This window comes from Parasteatoda tepidariorum, chromosome 10 (genome assembly GCF_043381705.1).
Source record: "Parasteatoda tepidariorum isolate YZ-2023 chromosome 10, CAS_Ptep_4.0, whole genome shotgun sequence".
Classification (NCBI taxonomy): domain Eukaryota; kingdom Metazoa; phylum Arthropoda; class Arachnida; order Araneae; family Theridiidae; genus Parasteatoda; species Parasteatoda tepidariorum.
Window position 1 is genome coordinate 20,217,925 of NC_092213.1, and position 14,433 is coordinate 20,232,357.

At 28.1% G+C, this 14,433-nt stretch overlaps 1 protein-coding gene across 1 annotated transcript; it reads right to left on the bottom strand.

Annotated features, from left to right (window-relative positions):
• Positions 1 to 8,784: 8,784 nt before the first annotated feature.
• On the bottom strand, positions 8,785 to 12,748 carry LOC107442563 (uncharacterized). Its single transcript, XM_016056154.3, has 2 exons — positions 11,747 to 12,748; positions 8,785 to 9,196 (listed from the first exon to the last, which is right to left on the bottom strand). The coding sequence occupies exons 1-2, from the start codon at positions 12,563 to 12,565 to the stop codon at positions 8,984 to 8,986; spliced, it is 1,032 nt and encodes a 343-aa protein (XP_015911640.2). The 5' UTR covers positions 12,566 to 12,748; the 3' UTR covers positions 8,785 to 8,983.
• Positions 12,749 to 14,433: the final 1,685 nt, after the last annotated feature.

The window sequence follows — 14,433 nt, forward strand, 5'->3', positions numbered from 1 at the left end:
GCGTATTGGACCTGCATCACCCTATTTCAATACTTACTTATTTTCAGATAATAAAAGGCGTGTGGAATTTTCAGTAGTGATTAAAGTATATTATGAAAGCGATGTGTCCTACATTTTTCTGTTTTAGGTCTTGCATTAAGTTTAGGTAAATTATATTCCCCTATATAGCCTACTTAAAAAACATAGTTCTTTAACTTTATTTTCAACTTTTCAGTTTTGTCACCTGTTAGCTTATCTCGGAAAGCGAAATTTCGATAGCTATTAAATTTTGCTAGCACCATTTAGGGCAGTATTAACAATTGTAAGTCGTATTAATAACAGGTACAGAGCTTCAATTGAAATTTGAGCACTTTAACTAGGCGGTAAGGAATCAAAATTCCATTGGAAAATTGTTCCCTCCCAAAAAGCAAAATAATAAACAACAATTAAAAATTGCAATGAAATAACAATTTTTCAATATTTTGTATACTAATTTTTATTGTCGTCGAATCAACTGGATTAAATTAGAAATTTTTTTAAAAAATAATATAGAAAGAATAGGAAAAAAAAACTAATATCATATAAATAAAATTGGGAGTGAAAATATCTATAATGAATGAAATACTATTGCTCTAAAAATGCTATTAATTTTAAATCAGAACTGTTATGCTGAGGGAAAAAACATTAGTTTAAATTTTTTCTGTTTTGTTTGAGTTAAGAATAAATCGAGAATTTTTTCTTTAGATTTCCCATCCCATTTACTTATTTTCATAATTAACAAAAACACCAAGTTACAAAAAAATAAAACTTTTGCATCTTACTAACATAATGAGAAATAAATACAAAAACAGAAAAAAAGTTTTCAATAAGCAAATAGGGTACAGATTTGTTTATTTTATCATTATCTTGATTCTTTGATACCCAAAATAAATTGAAAAAAATAATAAAAAAGCGTAAAATAATAATAAAAGTATAAAATAATAACAATATAAGTATAAAATAATAATAAAATATACTTGTTTATAAAAAACATAATAATCAGAGACAGGCTTGCAAAAAACCCGGTTTTTTCTAGAAAACTCCAACCCGGGTGGGTTTTAATGGGCTTTTCTGGGTTTTTTATGTTTCAATGGAGTTTTTTTCGAAAGAGAGGTCAGGGATAAGTACCTTATTTAAAACAGCCTATTTTAATATTAATAAAGTTTAATTTTATAAATTGACTTAACATATAGGTAATTAATACAAATAAATTGATGCAAAAGTCTGAAAAAAGTTTCCTCTGACATCACTATACAAAATGTTATGTGTACTCACACACATCTGAAACTTATTTTAACACAGGATTACTTTTTATTCATATTTTAGTCTTAAAAAATATTTGAGGAAAATATTTAATTTGCGTAGAAAGCAAATCAAAGGCACTGACTAATCAATAGCCATACAGTCAAATCTAGCCAGCAAGGTAACTCACGCGTCTCCAACATAGTTAGTTTTTTCACCATAGGTTAGTTTTTTTAGGCTAGACTACATATATATTTAAATTGAATAGCTCTTAAATATAACAGAGGATAAAAAAGAAATCAATCTTAGAAAAACCCACTTTAGGGTGGGTTTTACCCAGTTAAACCCGGGCGAGTTTTACTGGGTAGGTGGGTTTTTTGCAATCCTGATCAGAGAGGATAATGTTTTAAGTGTGTATTAAAAAACATACATTTATTATTATCGTGATGCTTATTTTGCTAAAATGTGAATAGTAATACCAGTGAATGAATTGATAAATTCATAAGAATGTTTATAAATCTATAAATTGTATTACGGCAGTCTATGACAAAAATTTTCCACTTTTTAAATAATTTGTAACAAAATGGTGACATATTGAATAAAAAGCATCTTTAAAATAGTATTTAAGTATGTATAATTATAAGCGCGATTTAAAACAACTCATAAGCACTGGAAACGACGTAGAGGATAAATTCGATGAAATTTACCCAAATCGAATGAAAATTGATTAAATTATTGAATTTAGTTTAAAAATCACACCTTTTCAAATTTGTTAAGCTCATTAAATATACATTTTGCAGTTAGAGCTATATTGAGAGAGACACAAAACATTAATCTGTCTCCAGAGACTGAAGACAATTACGCATCTGATTAAAACTAAGAATTATAATTATTTGAGCAACATGTTTTTAAATTAATAAATTTACTTTATGAAATTAAAAGACAAGTATTTCAAAATCTAAAAATAAATCTCATCCTCAATTGAAGAAATGCTCCTTTTGTTATAATTTATTTCAGACTATTTCAACTTGTACTTTTTTTTTCCCAGTGAAGATATTATAATTGAACTTTATCTATTAAATGAATTGCATTTTCTTTTTATTTAGGGTGTTAGGTATTTAGTTTCAGTCTATGAAAGTAAACAACAACTTTTTCTTAGAAAATAATCTAAAACTAAATAAATGCATAGTATTCGAATTTTAGATTGGAGCTGGAAAATGATCCTCAAACAACAATGAAAAGACGCATAGGACAAAAAATATTGAGAATTTCTATTCTAATTTGTTTTGTTAATATAAGTCTCTTAAATCAACATTTTATAATTATATCTTAAAACTGGCGTTGAACAGCGACCCAATTCTGAATTTAAGACCAACAATGTTTAACTCCGTTGCCTTGTAACTTTTTAACACAACCCAAAACACAAGGGAACTCCTGGATCAAGCACTGGAGCAAACTAGATTTCGTGAAAGACTTTTTGATGGATCTAATTCACATTTGAGTTACATGGAGAGGAAAATATCCCACGCCTAGCTTGACAGCAAGGGGATTCTAACCCATGATCCGTCTATCACTGAGGATCTCAGGACCATGGTCTGTGCCAAAATTCATATCAACCCATTAAAATCGAATACTGGCTGCGATTCAAACATGGGGTACATCATTGAAAAGCAAACGCTCTACAGCCTGAGTCACTGAAATCAAAGATTGATATAGATTTTGTAATTTTCTGGTAGCAATATTGTAATTAAAAATATAAAAAGCAATTTTCTACAGTGATAAAACTTCTCTAGTTAGACAATTCAAGGAAAAAAAGTCTTTTGAAATTCAGATTCCATTTCCAAAATTGAGTTGTTTTCAGTATTGCCCGAGGTGTGAGAATGTCTTTCGCAGATGGTGAAATAATTTAAATTAGTAAAATTAAGAAAATTGATGAAAAACTTTAAAGTTTTCTTTAAAATTTCGTGATTTTTCCAGGTTTTTATCCAGAATAAAAAAAAAATTCCTCATAATTTCTGGTTTTCCAAAGGGGAGGGGGAAGGCACCCTGATACTACAAAAAAACAAATTTTTCAATAAAAGATATAGCTTCATCATGATAGATATAGCTCTCAATATAGAGATACAGCTCTCCATTTTTTTCCTTCTCAGTTGAAAAGCTGCATCCCAAAAATACAGGAACATTGGATTCAAATCACAAATTTTTTGCGGGTCTTGGGTTTAAAAATGGGGTAAAAGATGAGACTTTCTTAAATTGTTGTTATTCAGAATTTTTAAAATCATTCATAGAGTACAAAAAAAGAAAAAAAATCGTAATTTAGATATAATTAAATTCATTATTATTTTGAGGAAAACAATAAATTTAAACTAAGGATCAAATCAAATGTAATTTAATTATTGTCAAATATATACAGCTGAAAGTATCACAGCATAATTGAAAGACAACGCAACAATAAAATATTTCATAAAAACAAATAATGACAATTCAATGCAAAATCATATCAATGACAGACTCAGATGTGTATTAATCAATGGTATACAATGAGATGAATTTTTTTTATGTATTTACCACAGTTATGATCAATTATCATTCATTGAAATATAGCTAAAAATTTTTAAAAAAAAGATGGAACATTTTTAATCCTAAAAAGAATATTTATATCAATAATATATTTGTAGTTTTGCAACAGTTTGTTGGTAACAAATTAAATGTTCAAAGGGAATTTAGAGTATTTTTTAAAGCACCTAAAGCTTTAGGGTCTAAATAAAATGAATTCAGTAAATATACTCTATTTTCTATAAAATATACGTTAAAATTAATCTTCAGCTTTTTAAATATTTCTGGGGAATAATTTGTTGTGTGCGTGCAGATAACTTTAAATAAGAAATTATTAAACTTCTTCTTTTGAAAAATTAACAATGCAGCAAATTTATTTGGATCTCAATTTCGGACACATTCTTTTTATCCCAAATAATGCAGTAACTTATAAAAAAAATCATTATCTAAAAAAAAAACCCAAAAACTAAACATTTTAGATATTTTTTACTATCAGTATAGAGAATAATGGCTACAAGTAGACAAAATTTAACCTAACAATTATAGTTAATTGTTAGGTACGCATCACAAAAATAGCATCTTATTTGTTTGAAACTGCTATTTCACAAAAAAAAAATCAANAAAAAAAAAAAAAAAATCCTAATCTGTTTTTATTCTTCTGTAAAGATAAGGCATTTTCAAGGCACAGAGTTTTGTTAAACTTTAAAAATAGAAAACAATTAAATGGAATATAAATATTTTAAGAAAATGCACAAATTTTTGAAAATTATTCATCCAACATCTAAATTAAAAATTCAGGAGTAAACAATCTTTAAAACCCAAATAAATTATATACCGATGTTTTAAGAAACAATTAATCACTCAACAGATGGAGTTTAAAACAAAGTTTTTTTTGTTTTATGCCAGACCATACAATTGAAATATTTGCCTGAGCATCCATAAATTTTGCCCTCAATCTGCACCATGCTGTTGCAGCACATGGTAGTTATTTCAAAAACATTCTTTTACAGTTTTTCTTTCCAAGTCAACAGTGATACCTGTTAACAAATTTTGAAACTTCGTAACAATAGATTCCCTGATCTCCTAAGCAGAGAAAGCAATACATTTCCATATTTCACTGCTTTTATATAATTGAGTTTTCAAATTGTGGATCATCTTTGGGACATCAGGAAAATATTATTCAATTTCATTATACTGGGATTAGTAACCTTACTCGGAACAGAGTTAAATGATATTACTTTAAAAATGAACATTACTCAAAACACTTTAGTTAATTCATTATTCGAAAGTATTCAGATACCTTTTAGAACAGAGCGACAGAGTTAAATGATATTACTTTAAAAATGAACATTATTCAAAACACTTTAATTGTTAATTCATTATTCGAAAGTATTCAGAGACCTTTTAGATCGTGCATAAATTGTGTTATTTTAATTCAATAATACAACTGAACCAAAAAAAATATTTTGAAAACTTTGCAAAGTAATAACATTTAAGATAACCTTTTAAAATTTTCAATCTTCAAAAATTTAAGATTTGCATGCTTCATTTTGAGATATTTCTTTATTTAGTTTAAAAAAAAAAAAAAAAAAAAAACCCTCAACATATGGATCGTCAAATTACTGTTATTTTTCTTTTTTTTTTGGTTAGGAGGCATGGTTACATCTAAACTCTGGTTGTGCACCAACTTTTTTTTCTTCCAATTTCACACGGTTAGATAAAACTTATCCTACAATGTTAAAAAAAATGTTCTTAATACTTAAGGCCACTAGTGATTTTATGATGAGTCACTTGAAAATATAGTTTCAATCATTTTACAGTTATTTTTCAAATTCATAAATTTCAATAACAATAGATAATGAAATCATTTTGGATTGTTATAATATATTGTTCAATCAGAGCTCATTCTAGGCAGAAAAAAGGGCAGGGTGCAAAAGTTTAAAAAAAGGGCATTATTATTCTAAAAAGGCAATAATTTCTTTCTATGGGCTTTACACATTCTATTAAAAAGTGTTGTCAATTAGTAAAAGAAATTTTTTTTTGCTTTAATAAAAGTTGCAAAGCAATCATATTAATTACTAATTTTTATTAATAAATTAACATGTATACCGAGTTAATGAACTAATCAGCTTAGTAATTTATTTAAAATGCATGCATATATTAATAAAATAATAAATGTATGTTTTTAAGTGTCTGTAGTTGTGATTTAATAATTAAAATGATTAATAATAATTATGATTTAATGATAGTGGAAGTAACTGCAAACTTTCAAAGACAAGTGCAACAAGGGGGTGTGATGGCTATTTTACCTTTCCCATATTAATCTATGTATTGGCATCAACAACAAACTGAATAAAAAGAGTTGAAAATAACAAAAGTTTAAGAAATCCATTGTAGAGTTTGGGAGGGAAATAAAGAAGGGTTGAGGAAAGAAAGGGCAAAAAGGGTATGGAGTCTATTACATCAGGGCACTATTTTACTTCAGGGACAACAGGGTGAATTCTTTTGACAAAAAGGGCAACAGGGTGCTGTGCCCTGTTACCCTGCCTAGAATGAGCTCTGGTTCAATTAATTAAAAATTGGAGAGTTGCAAAAAATGAAATTTTAAGAGCACCGTAAAAAAAGCAAAGCTCATAACTGTTTATCTTAAATATGGCTTACTTCATTATTTAGCAATAATAATTATTTAAATACTTAAGCAAACAATTTAAAGTAGGGATTCTTTTTCAAATTTTAAGAAATTTTCTGATAAAAGCCAGATGAACTTTTGATTAAATCAGTAGAAACTAGCAAAATTCATTACTCTAGTAGAAAATCTAGTAGAGTTGGTATGTTATTGAAAACAAAGAATTTTTTTTTTCCACACAGCAATGAAATTATGCAAACAAATGTTGTAGACTTAAAAAGGAATATAGTCAATGAGAATAGCAAACTGCAATAAAACTAAATTGCTATTGATGAAAAATAAATAGATTAATATGAAGTGCTAAAATTACATAAGCATAAAAAGTAATTAAATAAAGATGACAAATAGTACACGAATAGGCTTTTATCAGGACATAAAAAATATTTAATATAAGACATTACAAAAATTTATTATTTTATAATGCTTAAGAATTCACAAGTCTAAATTTCTTCTATTAAACACTAATAGATGTAATGAACTTTCCTCCAGACTATATAAACATGTATTTTTACACTTCATCTTACTTTTGCAAGGTTGCACATAATAATAGTTCAAATTTACTTTTATGCATGTACTATAAAATGAGTATAATTTGAGGAATAATATTGTTCTTGAAAACTAAGAAAGTAAAGGCTATTTTACAATCATAAAAAAGCCAAATATTTCTATCAATTCCAATTTATTAAATAGCATGTTAACAAATAATAAAAAGTTGCTATACCACATCCAATTTTAGTAGTTTTCAAAAATTCTGAGAACAGGATATTAAAACACATCCAAAAATAATCTCATTCAATATAAAAATACACAATGAATCAGTAATTTATGAGGTAAAAAATTGAATATCACTAAGGCCCAGATTTTGATTGAAATTCTATCTTACTCTTTTGGGACATTATCTTGAAATTTCAGTATTTTAATTTAGGGTATCTTTTTCACGCTTCAATAATTTCATTTTATTGCTACTGGACAGAAGCAATGTATGTATCACAAAAAATAAAATTGTGTTTTATTTTTTATCTTTTTTAGTTAATTTATAATTTAACACTCCTTTCATACCTGAATGAAAATTACATCTCAACATTCATATAATTTTGTTTTTAAATATTATACAGATGTTACATAAAATGAAATCATGTTCAATTTTAAGATTTTTTTTACGTAAATTTATTTTTTTTGTTAAGAATTATACGTCCCCAAAATCTTAGCGTTAGTTACAGCGAGAGGTAAATTTTAGTGATGTTACGAATAGTGATGGGGCCGAATATTCGGTGTCCAAATACTTACTTTTAAAAAAAAAAAATTCTCTTTTGATGTTAATTAAAGTAATTTTCAAATTTTAAATTAAAAATGAAATAAATATTAACAAAATTGCTTTTTTAATCTTTGTATATCTAAATTTTTTTTTAACAACTTGATTTATTTTTTGTAATAATTTAAATATCTTGATGCCAAAAACAAGGCAATATGGCTTTTATAAATCTAAATAATTAATAATAGCATATTTTAGTTATAGTTATACTTGTAATTTATATGCTATTTTATTTAAGATAAGAACCCATTACTTACTACTGTTAAATGAATTCTTAACTTTCTTTTTTGTCAGAAAAATTATTAAAACTCAGAAAATAAAGAACTTCTTAAAAAGTTTCGCTTTTGAAATTTTAATCTTGTAATTAAATAATTTTCAAATTTTAAATTATAAATAAAATAAATATTAACAAATTTTCTTTTTTAAACTTTCTATATTTTAAAAAAATTTAACAATTTGATGTACTTTTTGTAATATTTTAATTATCTTGATGCCAACAATAAGGCTTTCACAAATCTAAATAATTAATAATAGCAGCATAATTAATAATAACATATACTTCATTATTCGGCTGAATATTCGCTACATCCCTAGTAAATTTATAAAAGAATATGCTCTATCAACATGATTAATGAAACTTTTTGAATACAGTGCATAGCTGCAAACACAGATAGAAAGATATCCAGTAGATTTCCTGAAATAATGTAAATTTCATGATAATTGTTTCAAAATATACTAAATATTTTACACATAGGGAATTTCAGGGATTTTAATAGTAATCAAAATAGAAAAACTGCAATATTTTCCAGTTAAGATTTCACATTAAATGATCTTGAAATGTTTTGTTTATTCATAATTTTGAATAGTAATTTAATTCAAAGATAGTTAACTAAATTTTGTAAATGAGCCTCGCTTTATTATGTATTAGTGACACTTCATTCAAGCAAGCAATAGGGATTTTTTTAAACAAAACTTACTCAATCTTAGGAAGTTTTCTAAAATGCACAAAAAAACAGGAGAATTTTTAATAAACCAGTAGACCAGGAGAAACTGGTAAAACCCAGTAGCCTATTGAAAAATCCAGTAGAGTTGGCAGCTATGTCACCGATATAAACAATGGTTAGCACCAATATAAACAATGAACTCTGAAACAGTAACAAAATTGTAATTTAATCATGAGTAATAAAAAGAGAATTCCGTAAGATAATATTTGTTCGATGTTCCAGTGTGAGAATCGGAGTTAGTAATCTACTCAATTCTTCAATGCGATTTTGAAAACGTATCCGATCGAGGGCAGAGGTATCATATGATGGCTGGTTTTCTTCAAGGGGTTTTTGGAAACAGTGAACAGTAACTAGGTCAGGTAAAGGTGCAAAAGTGACCTGAAAAAAAGTAAATAAATAATTCATAAGACAGTTACAAGTAAATGTATAACTAACAAGATAGTCAAGTACTCTTAGATAACAAATAGGATTTAAAATCAGAAAATTTGTATTCAATAAAAATAAAAAGTTAATTATTATAATTCCTGAGCTTGAACCTGCTGTATTTCATAAGATATATATATTTATCTTACACGGTGGAAAAAAAGCCTCATTTCAACGCTAGAAAATCGACCAATGATTGCCGTTAAAAATGTCACATGCTAAATCTAGCTGAGGTGGCTCAACATATAGCGCTTTTAAAAACGGAAACTGAAATAACCAGAGAGCATCAGCTGCGGCAATCTCATACTATTAAGCTAGGCAGAAGTGAGTAGTCTTTGTCGATAGATCTCTATTTTAGTATTTTGTCGAAAGCGCTTTTTTTCACGAATTTATATATTACGAATTTATTTGACGATTTTTGATTTATATCACGAATTATACTATAGCACATTTCTAATAGGTTTAACGAATTACATGTCATTTATTTGAATTCAAATTTATTTTAATGACTTAGTATTTACTAAAAAGATGTAATTTAAAAAAAAAAAAAAAATAAGTTGTTATACGGATTTGAATGATTGTTTTGAATTCTTGGAATTTTGTGCATTTGCAATGTACGTAAGTCAGTAGCTAGCGAAGTGAGCTTGGTTTGCGAAGCAAACCATATAAGATTGCATAGCAACTTTGGGGGGTTGGTGAGCGTTTGCGAGCAGGGGGCACAGTCCACTAATATCAAATAATTCTGGTGAGCTTGAAGTCAAAATTTATTTTAGTTATTTAAAGATATATTGCTAAAAAAGATGACATGGTAGATGACGCGTCTTTGGTAGTCTTGATTCGGATTCTTTTTACTTGTTTATTAACTGTTTGTTCTTGTTGCATGTTCACCATCATATGTTAGCACATTGTTCGAGCTTCGACATTCCATTCATTTTTACATGCTCATTTTATAAATTATTATTTTGGTTTCAACTTTGAAGCTGGTACACTATTGACAACATAATAAGTCTTTTATAATGATTCTTTTTTCAAATGTTAAACTACACAGTAAAAGCCACTTAGAGTTTTAGACTTAGAACTCATTGTAAACACAAATAATAAATCAGGTAACAAATACTACATATACCATAAACCCTACTCAAAAAACAATGAACACATCGTGAGCCAAATGAAACCAAAACACTCTGTAAACAGTAACCTGGAATTATAACCAGCAAAGACCTGCACAGCTCCCTAGTGTGGAAAACATTATCCAAAACAAATAGTATCATGAAATATAAAAAGTTATACGTTACAAAATCATTATTGTTTTTACACATTATCTAGTCACATTAATAAATTTTTGCCAAATTCATCATCACAAGGTGAAATATCCATTTCCAATACAATCTTGCTTGTTAATTGAAAATTATTCACACATTATTTCTCAGCTCTCACTTCAAACTCATCATTCCTCTTACATCTTTACAATGACAAGTAAAACAAACACTAGATCATTTACAAAACTAGGCAAGAAAAAAAAATGTACTTAAAAATCCTTGGTGCAAAGAGAAAGTTATTCCGCATTAAAGTATTAATTGCATCAAGAAGAAATTATTCAACTATTACAGTAAGTAAATTCTAATAAACTTCCAATATTAACATTTTTCTTATTTTAAAATGTGGTACTCAACAGAATTGGAAAAATAAAAACTTTTACATATAAGAGTTTAAATAAAAAATTGCAACTTCAAAAAAAAAAAAAAATGCTTATTTAAGGTGACTTGCTTTGTTTATTTAAGGAGACTTTTTAAACTTGCCATTATGTTAACCCGAAATAAAACAAATGGTACTATTTTAGAATAAAAAATCATTTCAGAATACTAAGCTGTAAACTTTCAAGGATATTAAGCTGTTCAAACATCACCTCATACACCCTCGGAATGATACACTAGAAGTTTTCTAAATTTCTCGTGGATTTAGGAAGCTTGTTTTTGTTTACATTCATACTCTGTTTTGGGGGCTGTAAAAAGGCGCCATATTATAGATACCAGTGATAAGAATATTTCTATGGGTACTATTTGCACTAACCATAATAAAAGTTTTCTCAAAATTAAAAAAAAATTTTTATATTTTTTTTCAAAGGTGTGGATAATAGTTACTCCCTTTGAGTATATTTCCAGGGTTCTGTCTAGGGTTTTCTGTGAGGTACCAATATTGTGAAAATTTAGAAGACATAATTTGTAAAAATTATGTAAAAACATGGGTTTGTAGTTTTTGACGGGATACAAAAATAAATAAATATACCGTTTTTCCTGAAGTTGAATTTGTGAAGGTACCGCTAAACGCTAGTAAATTTGGCCTGCACAGACCCCTGATCCTTGACACAGGTATTAATATAAAAAAATCCTCCCCCAGTGAAGTTGAATTTTGATAAAAAGAAATACTAGTACTACAGTAATAAGCTTTTACGGTTTTCTGAAATTGCTTAGTAATAAACGAGGAAATAAACAGTAGAATACAAACTTTGACAGGATCTCTTGGTTTGTCATTAACATCACACATGTCTTTCTCCCATCTTTCATTAACTCTTTTGACTTTAGACTTTGCAGGCGATTCAAAGAAATCAACAAATATTTCATTGTCAAAGCTTTGAGATAATTCAGATGCTTCACTCATAATATCAGTCCAACCAGGTAAATTGACACCAGATAAAGGAGAATTAGAAAACACAAGTTCAAAACCATCATCATCTTCTAAGAAATCATCATCAGTAAAATTTGCAAGGGAACCTTTGGTTGAGAAGGAAAAACCACTATCATAATTTTCTTCTGTAACAGCATCCGCAAAGCAAAATGTGAGTTCTGATAAATCACTATCTTTAGAATCTTCCAATCTTTCGATGATTTCAGCATCAGTTCTGCTTTCAGGACATGTTTCAATAGAATTATTTGGATCAATTTCAAATGAATAGTCTGTTTCTGAATCTGTTTTCAAATTATCGCTGCTACTGTTATTACTGCACTCAAAGCTTGAATCGGACTCAAATTTTAAAGCATCACGTGACATTGTCTTTACCCAATCAAAAGTTAACTTTTCTCTCGTAGATTGAATTTCTTTAATGATTTGTGAGGTTACAACTGGATTTTCATCACATTCCGAGTAACAGTAATTCTCGCAGCTAATGGCACCATCGCTAAAACTCATAACTTCAAATGAATTGGATAAAAAAATTTCTGATTTTTCATTGATACCGGCATAATTTGTCTCAAGAAATACAATTTTTTCCTTTTCGGAACACTTGTAAACAAGATCACACATCTGATCACTAAACTGGCTACTCATAATTTTTACTTGATAAAAGACGTTTTAATTCAGTATAGATTCTTTCAGAATAAAGTTTGAATCAAAATTAGCAAAAACTGTATCATCTTGAAATAACTAATGCATGACGGATAACATAAAATGTTTAATTAAGATAGAACGCTACTCAAAAGACGCTTAAACGGACCCGCATTTTTTGTTGGGAACTTCTCTAATCGATAGCTTTATATCGATACGGAGAAGTTGCTTATAGCTTTCTTAAAAAATGAAATCATAAATCATTTGAACAGGTGACTGTTCACGTGACGTCCGTTTCAATGGGGCCGTTTACACTGCAGTAAGTGAAAAACGCGTATGTGAATTTGGAGGTGCGACGGAGAAGTTAATTATAGAAATATTTTTTTTCTTCCAATGGCAGGCACTGAATTTGAATTTTTCTGCCTATGCCAGAATTGTTGCTCATTTCGCGTTACCCAGTGGGCACCTGTGAACCAAAGTCACGGAGGCGAGCAGAGGCGTATCTAGAGAAAATGGCGCCTATGGCAATCCTCCCTATCGGCGCCCTTCTTAAAATATTTTCATTGTTCTGTATTGTTTAACACATATCTATTATATCTATACACACCAGCATATATATATGTATGTGTGTGTGTAATACAGTACTGAAGCGCGTTGGATTTGTTAGTTACCAAGGATTTGCTCGAAAATGGATATGCGCAAAGTGATATTATACTAGATAAGTTCATAATTAATAAAGTTGATATTCAAATATACAATTTTAATGATTTTAGAAAAATCACATTTATTTAAGAGGGGAAAAAAAAGAGAGAAAGAAACATGAATCGCCATTTTGCGCATATTTTTAGCCACGGAATTGCCCGAAATGCATTTGCACATGGTAGAAATTATATAAATTATCCAAGAAGTTTTTAATAAACTTATTTATAATAACATACAATTAAATCAATGATTTCACATAGAATTTTATTACTTCAGTTGAGTATCCATTGTTTTTTATCAAATTTTTAAAGAGTTTGCCTNAACAATTTTTCAGCGTCTGAAACACATTGTTTCACTTTGGGTTTTCCTTTATTCACTTTCTTCTAAACTTTAATTTAGTAATATTGGTTGAACAGAATTTGCCATGAAGATTTTCTCTCACGATATTCTGTCCTCTTAAGTCTTAGAGCAATAATTAACACTAAGTTGTTTTCTTTTCGATATTTCGAAAACAATTTTTCAGCGTCTGAAACACATTGTTTCACTTTGGGTTTTCCTTTATTCACTTTCTTCTAAACTTTAATTTAGTAATATTGGTTGAACAGAATTTGCCATGAAGATTTTCTCTCACGATATTCTGTCCTCTTAAGTCTTAGAGCAATAATTAACACTAAGTTGTTTTCTTTTCGATATTTCGAAAACAATTTTTCAGCGTCTGAAACACATTGTTTCACTTTGGGTTTTCCTTTATTCACTTTCTTCTAAACTTTAATTTAGTAATATTGGTTGAACAGAATTTGCCATGAAGATTTTCTCTCACGATATTCTGTCCTCTTAAGTCTTAGAGCAATAATTAACACTAAGTTGTTTTCTTTTCGATATTTCGAAAACAATTTTTCAGCGTCTGAAACACATTGTTTCACTTTGGGTTTTCCTTTATTCACTTTCTTCTAAACTTTAATTTAGTAATATTGGTTGAACAGAATTTGCCATGAAGATTTTCTCTCACGATATTCTGTCCTCTTAAGTCTTAGAGCAATAATTAACACTAAGTTGTTTTCTTTTCGATATTTCGAAAACAATTTTTCAGCGTCTGAAACACATTGTTTCACTTTGGGTTTTCCTTTATTCACTTTCTTCTAAACTTTAATTTAGTAATATTGGTTGAA

Excerpts from the sequence above, each read along its gene's own strand:
- LOC107442563 (XM_016056154.3), bottom strand. The coding sequence starts at position 12,565 with ATGAGTAGCCAGTTTAGTGATCAGATGTGTGATCTTGTTTACAAGTGT. Across the intron at positions 9,197-11,746 it reads AACCAAGAGATCCTGTCAAA|GTCACTTTTGCACCTTTACC; the intron begins GTTTGTATTCTA and ends ACTTTTTTTCAG.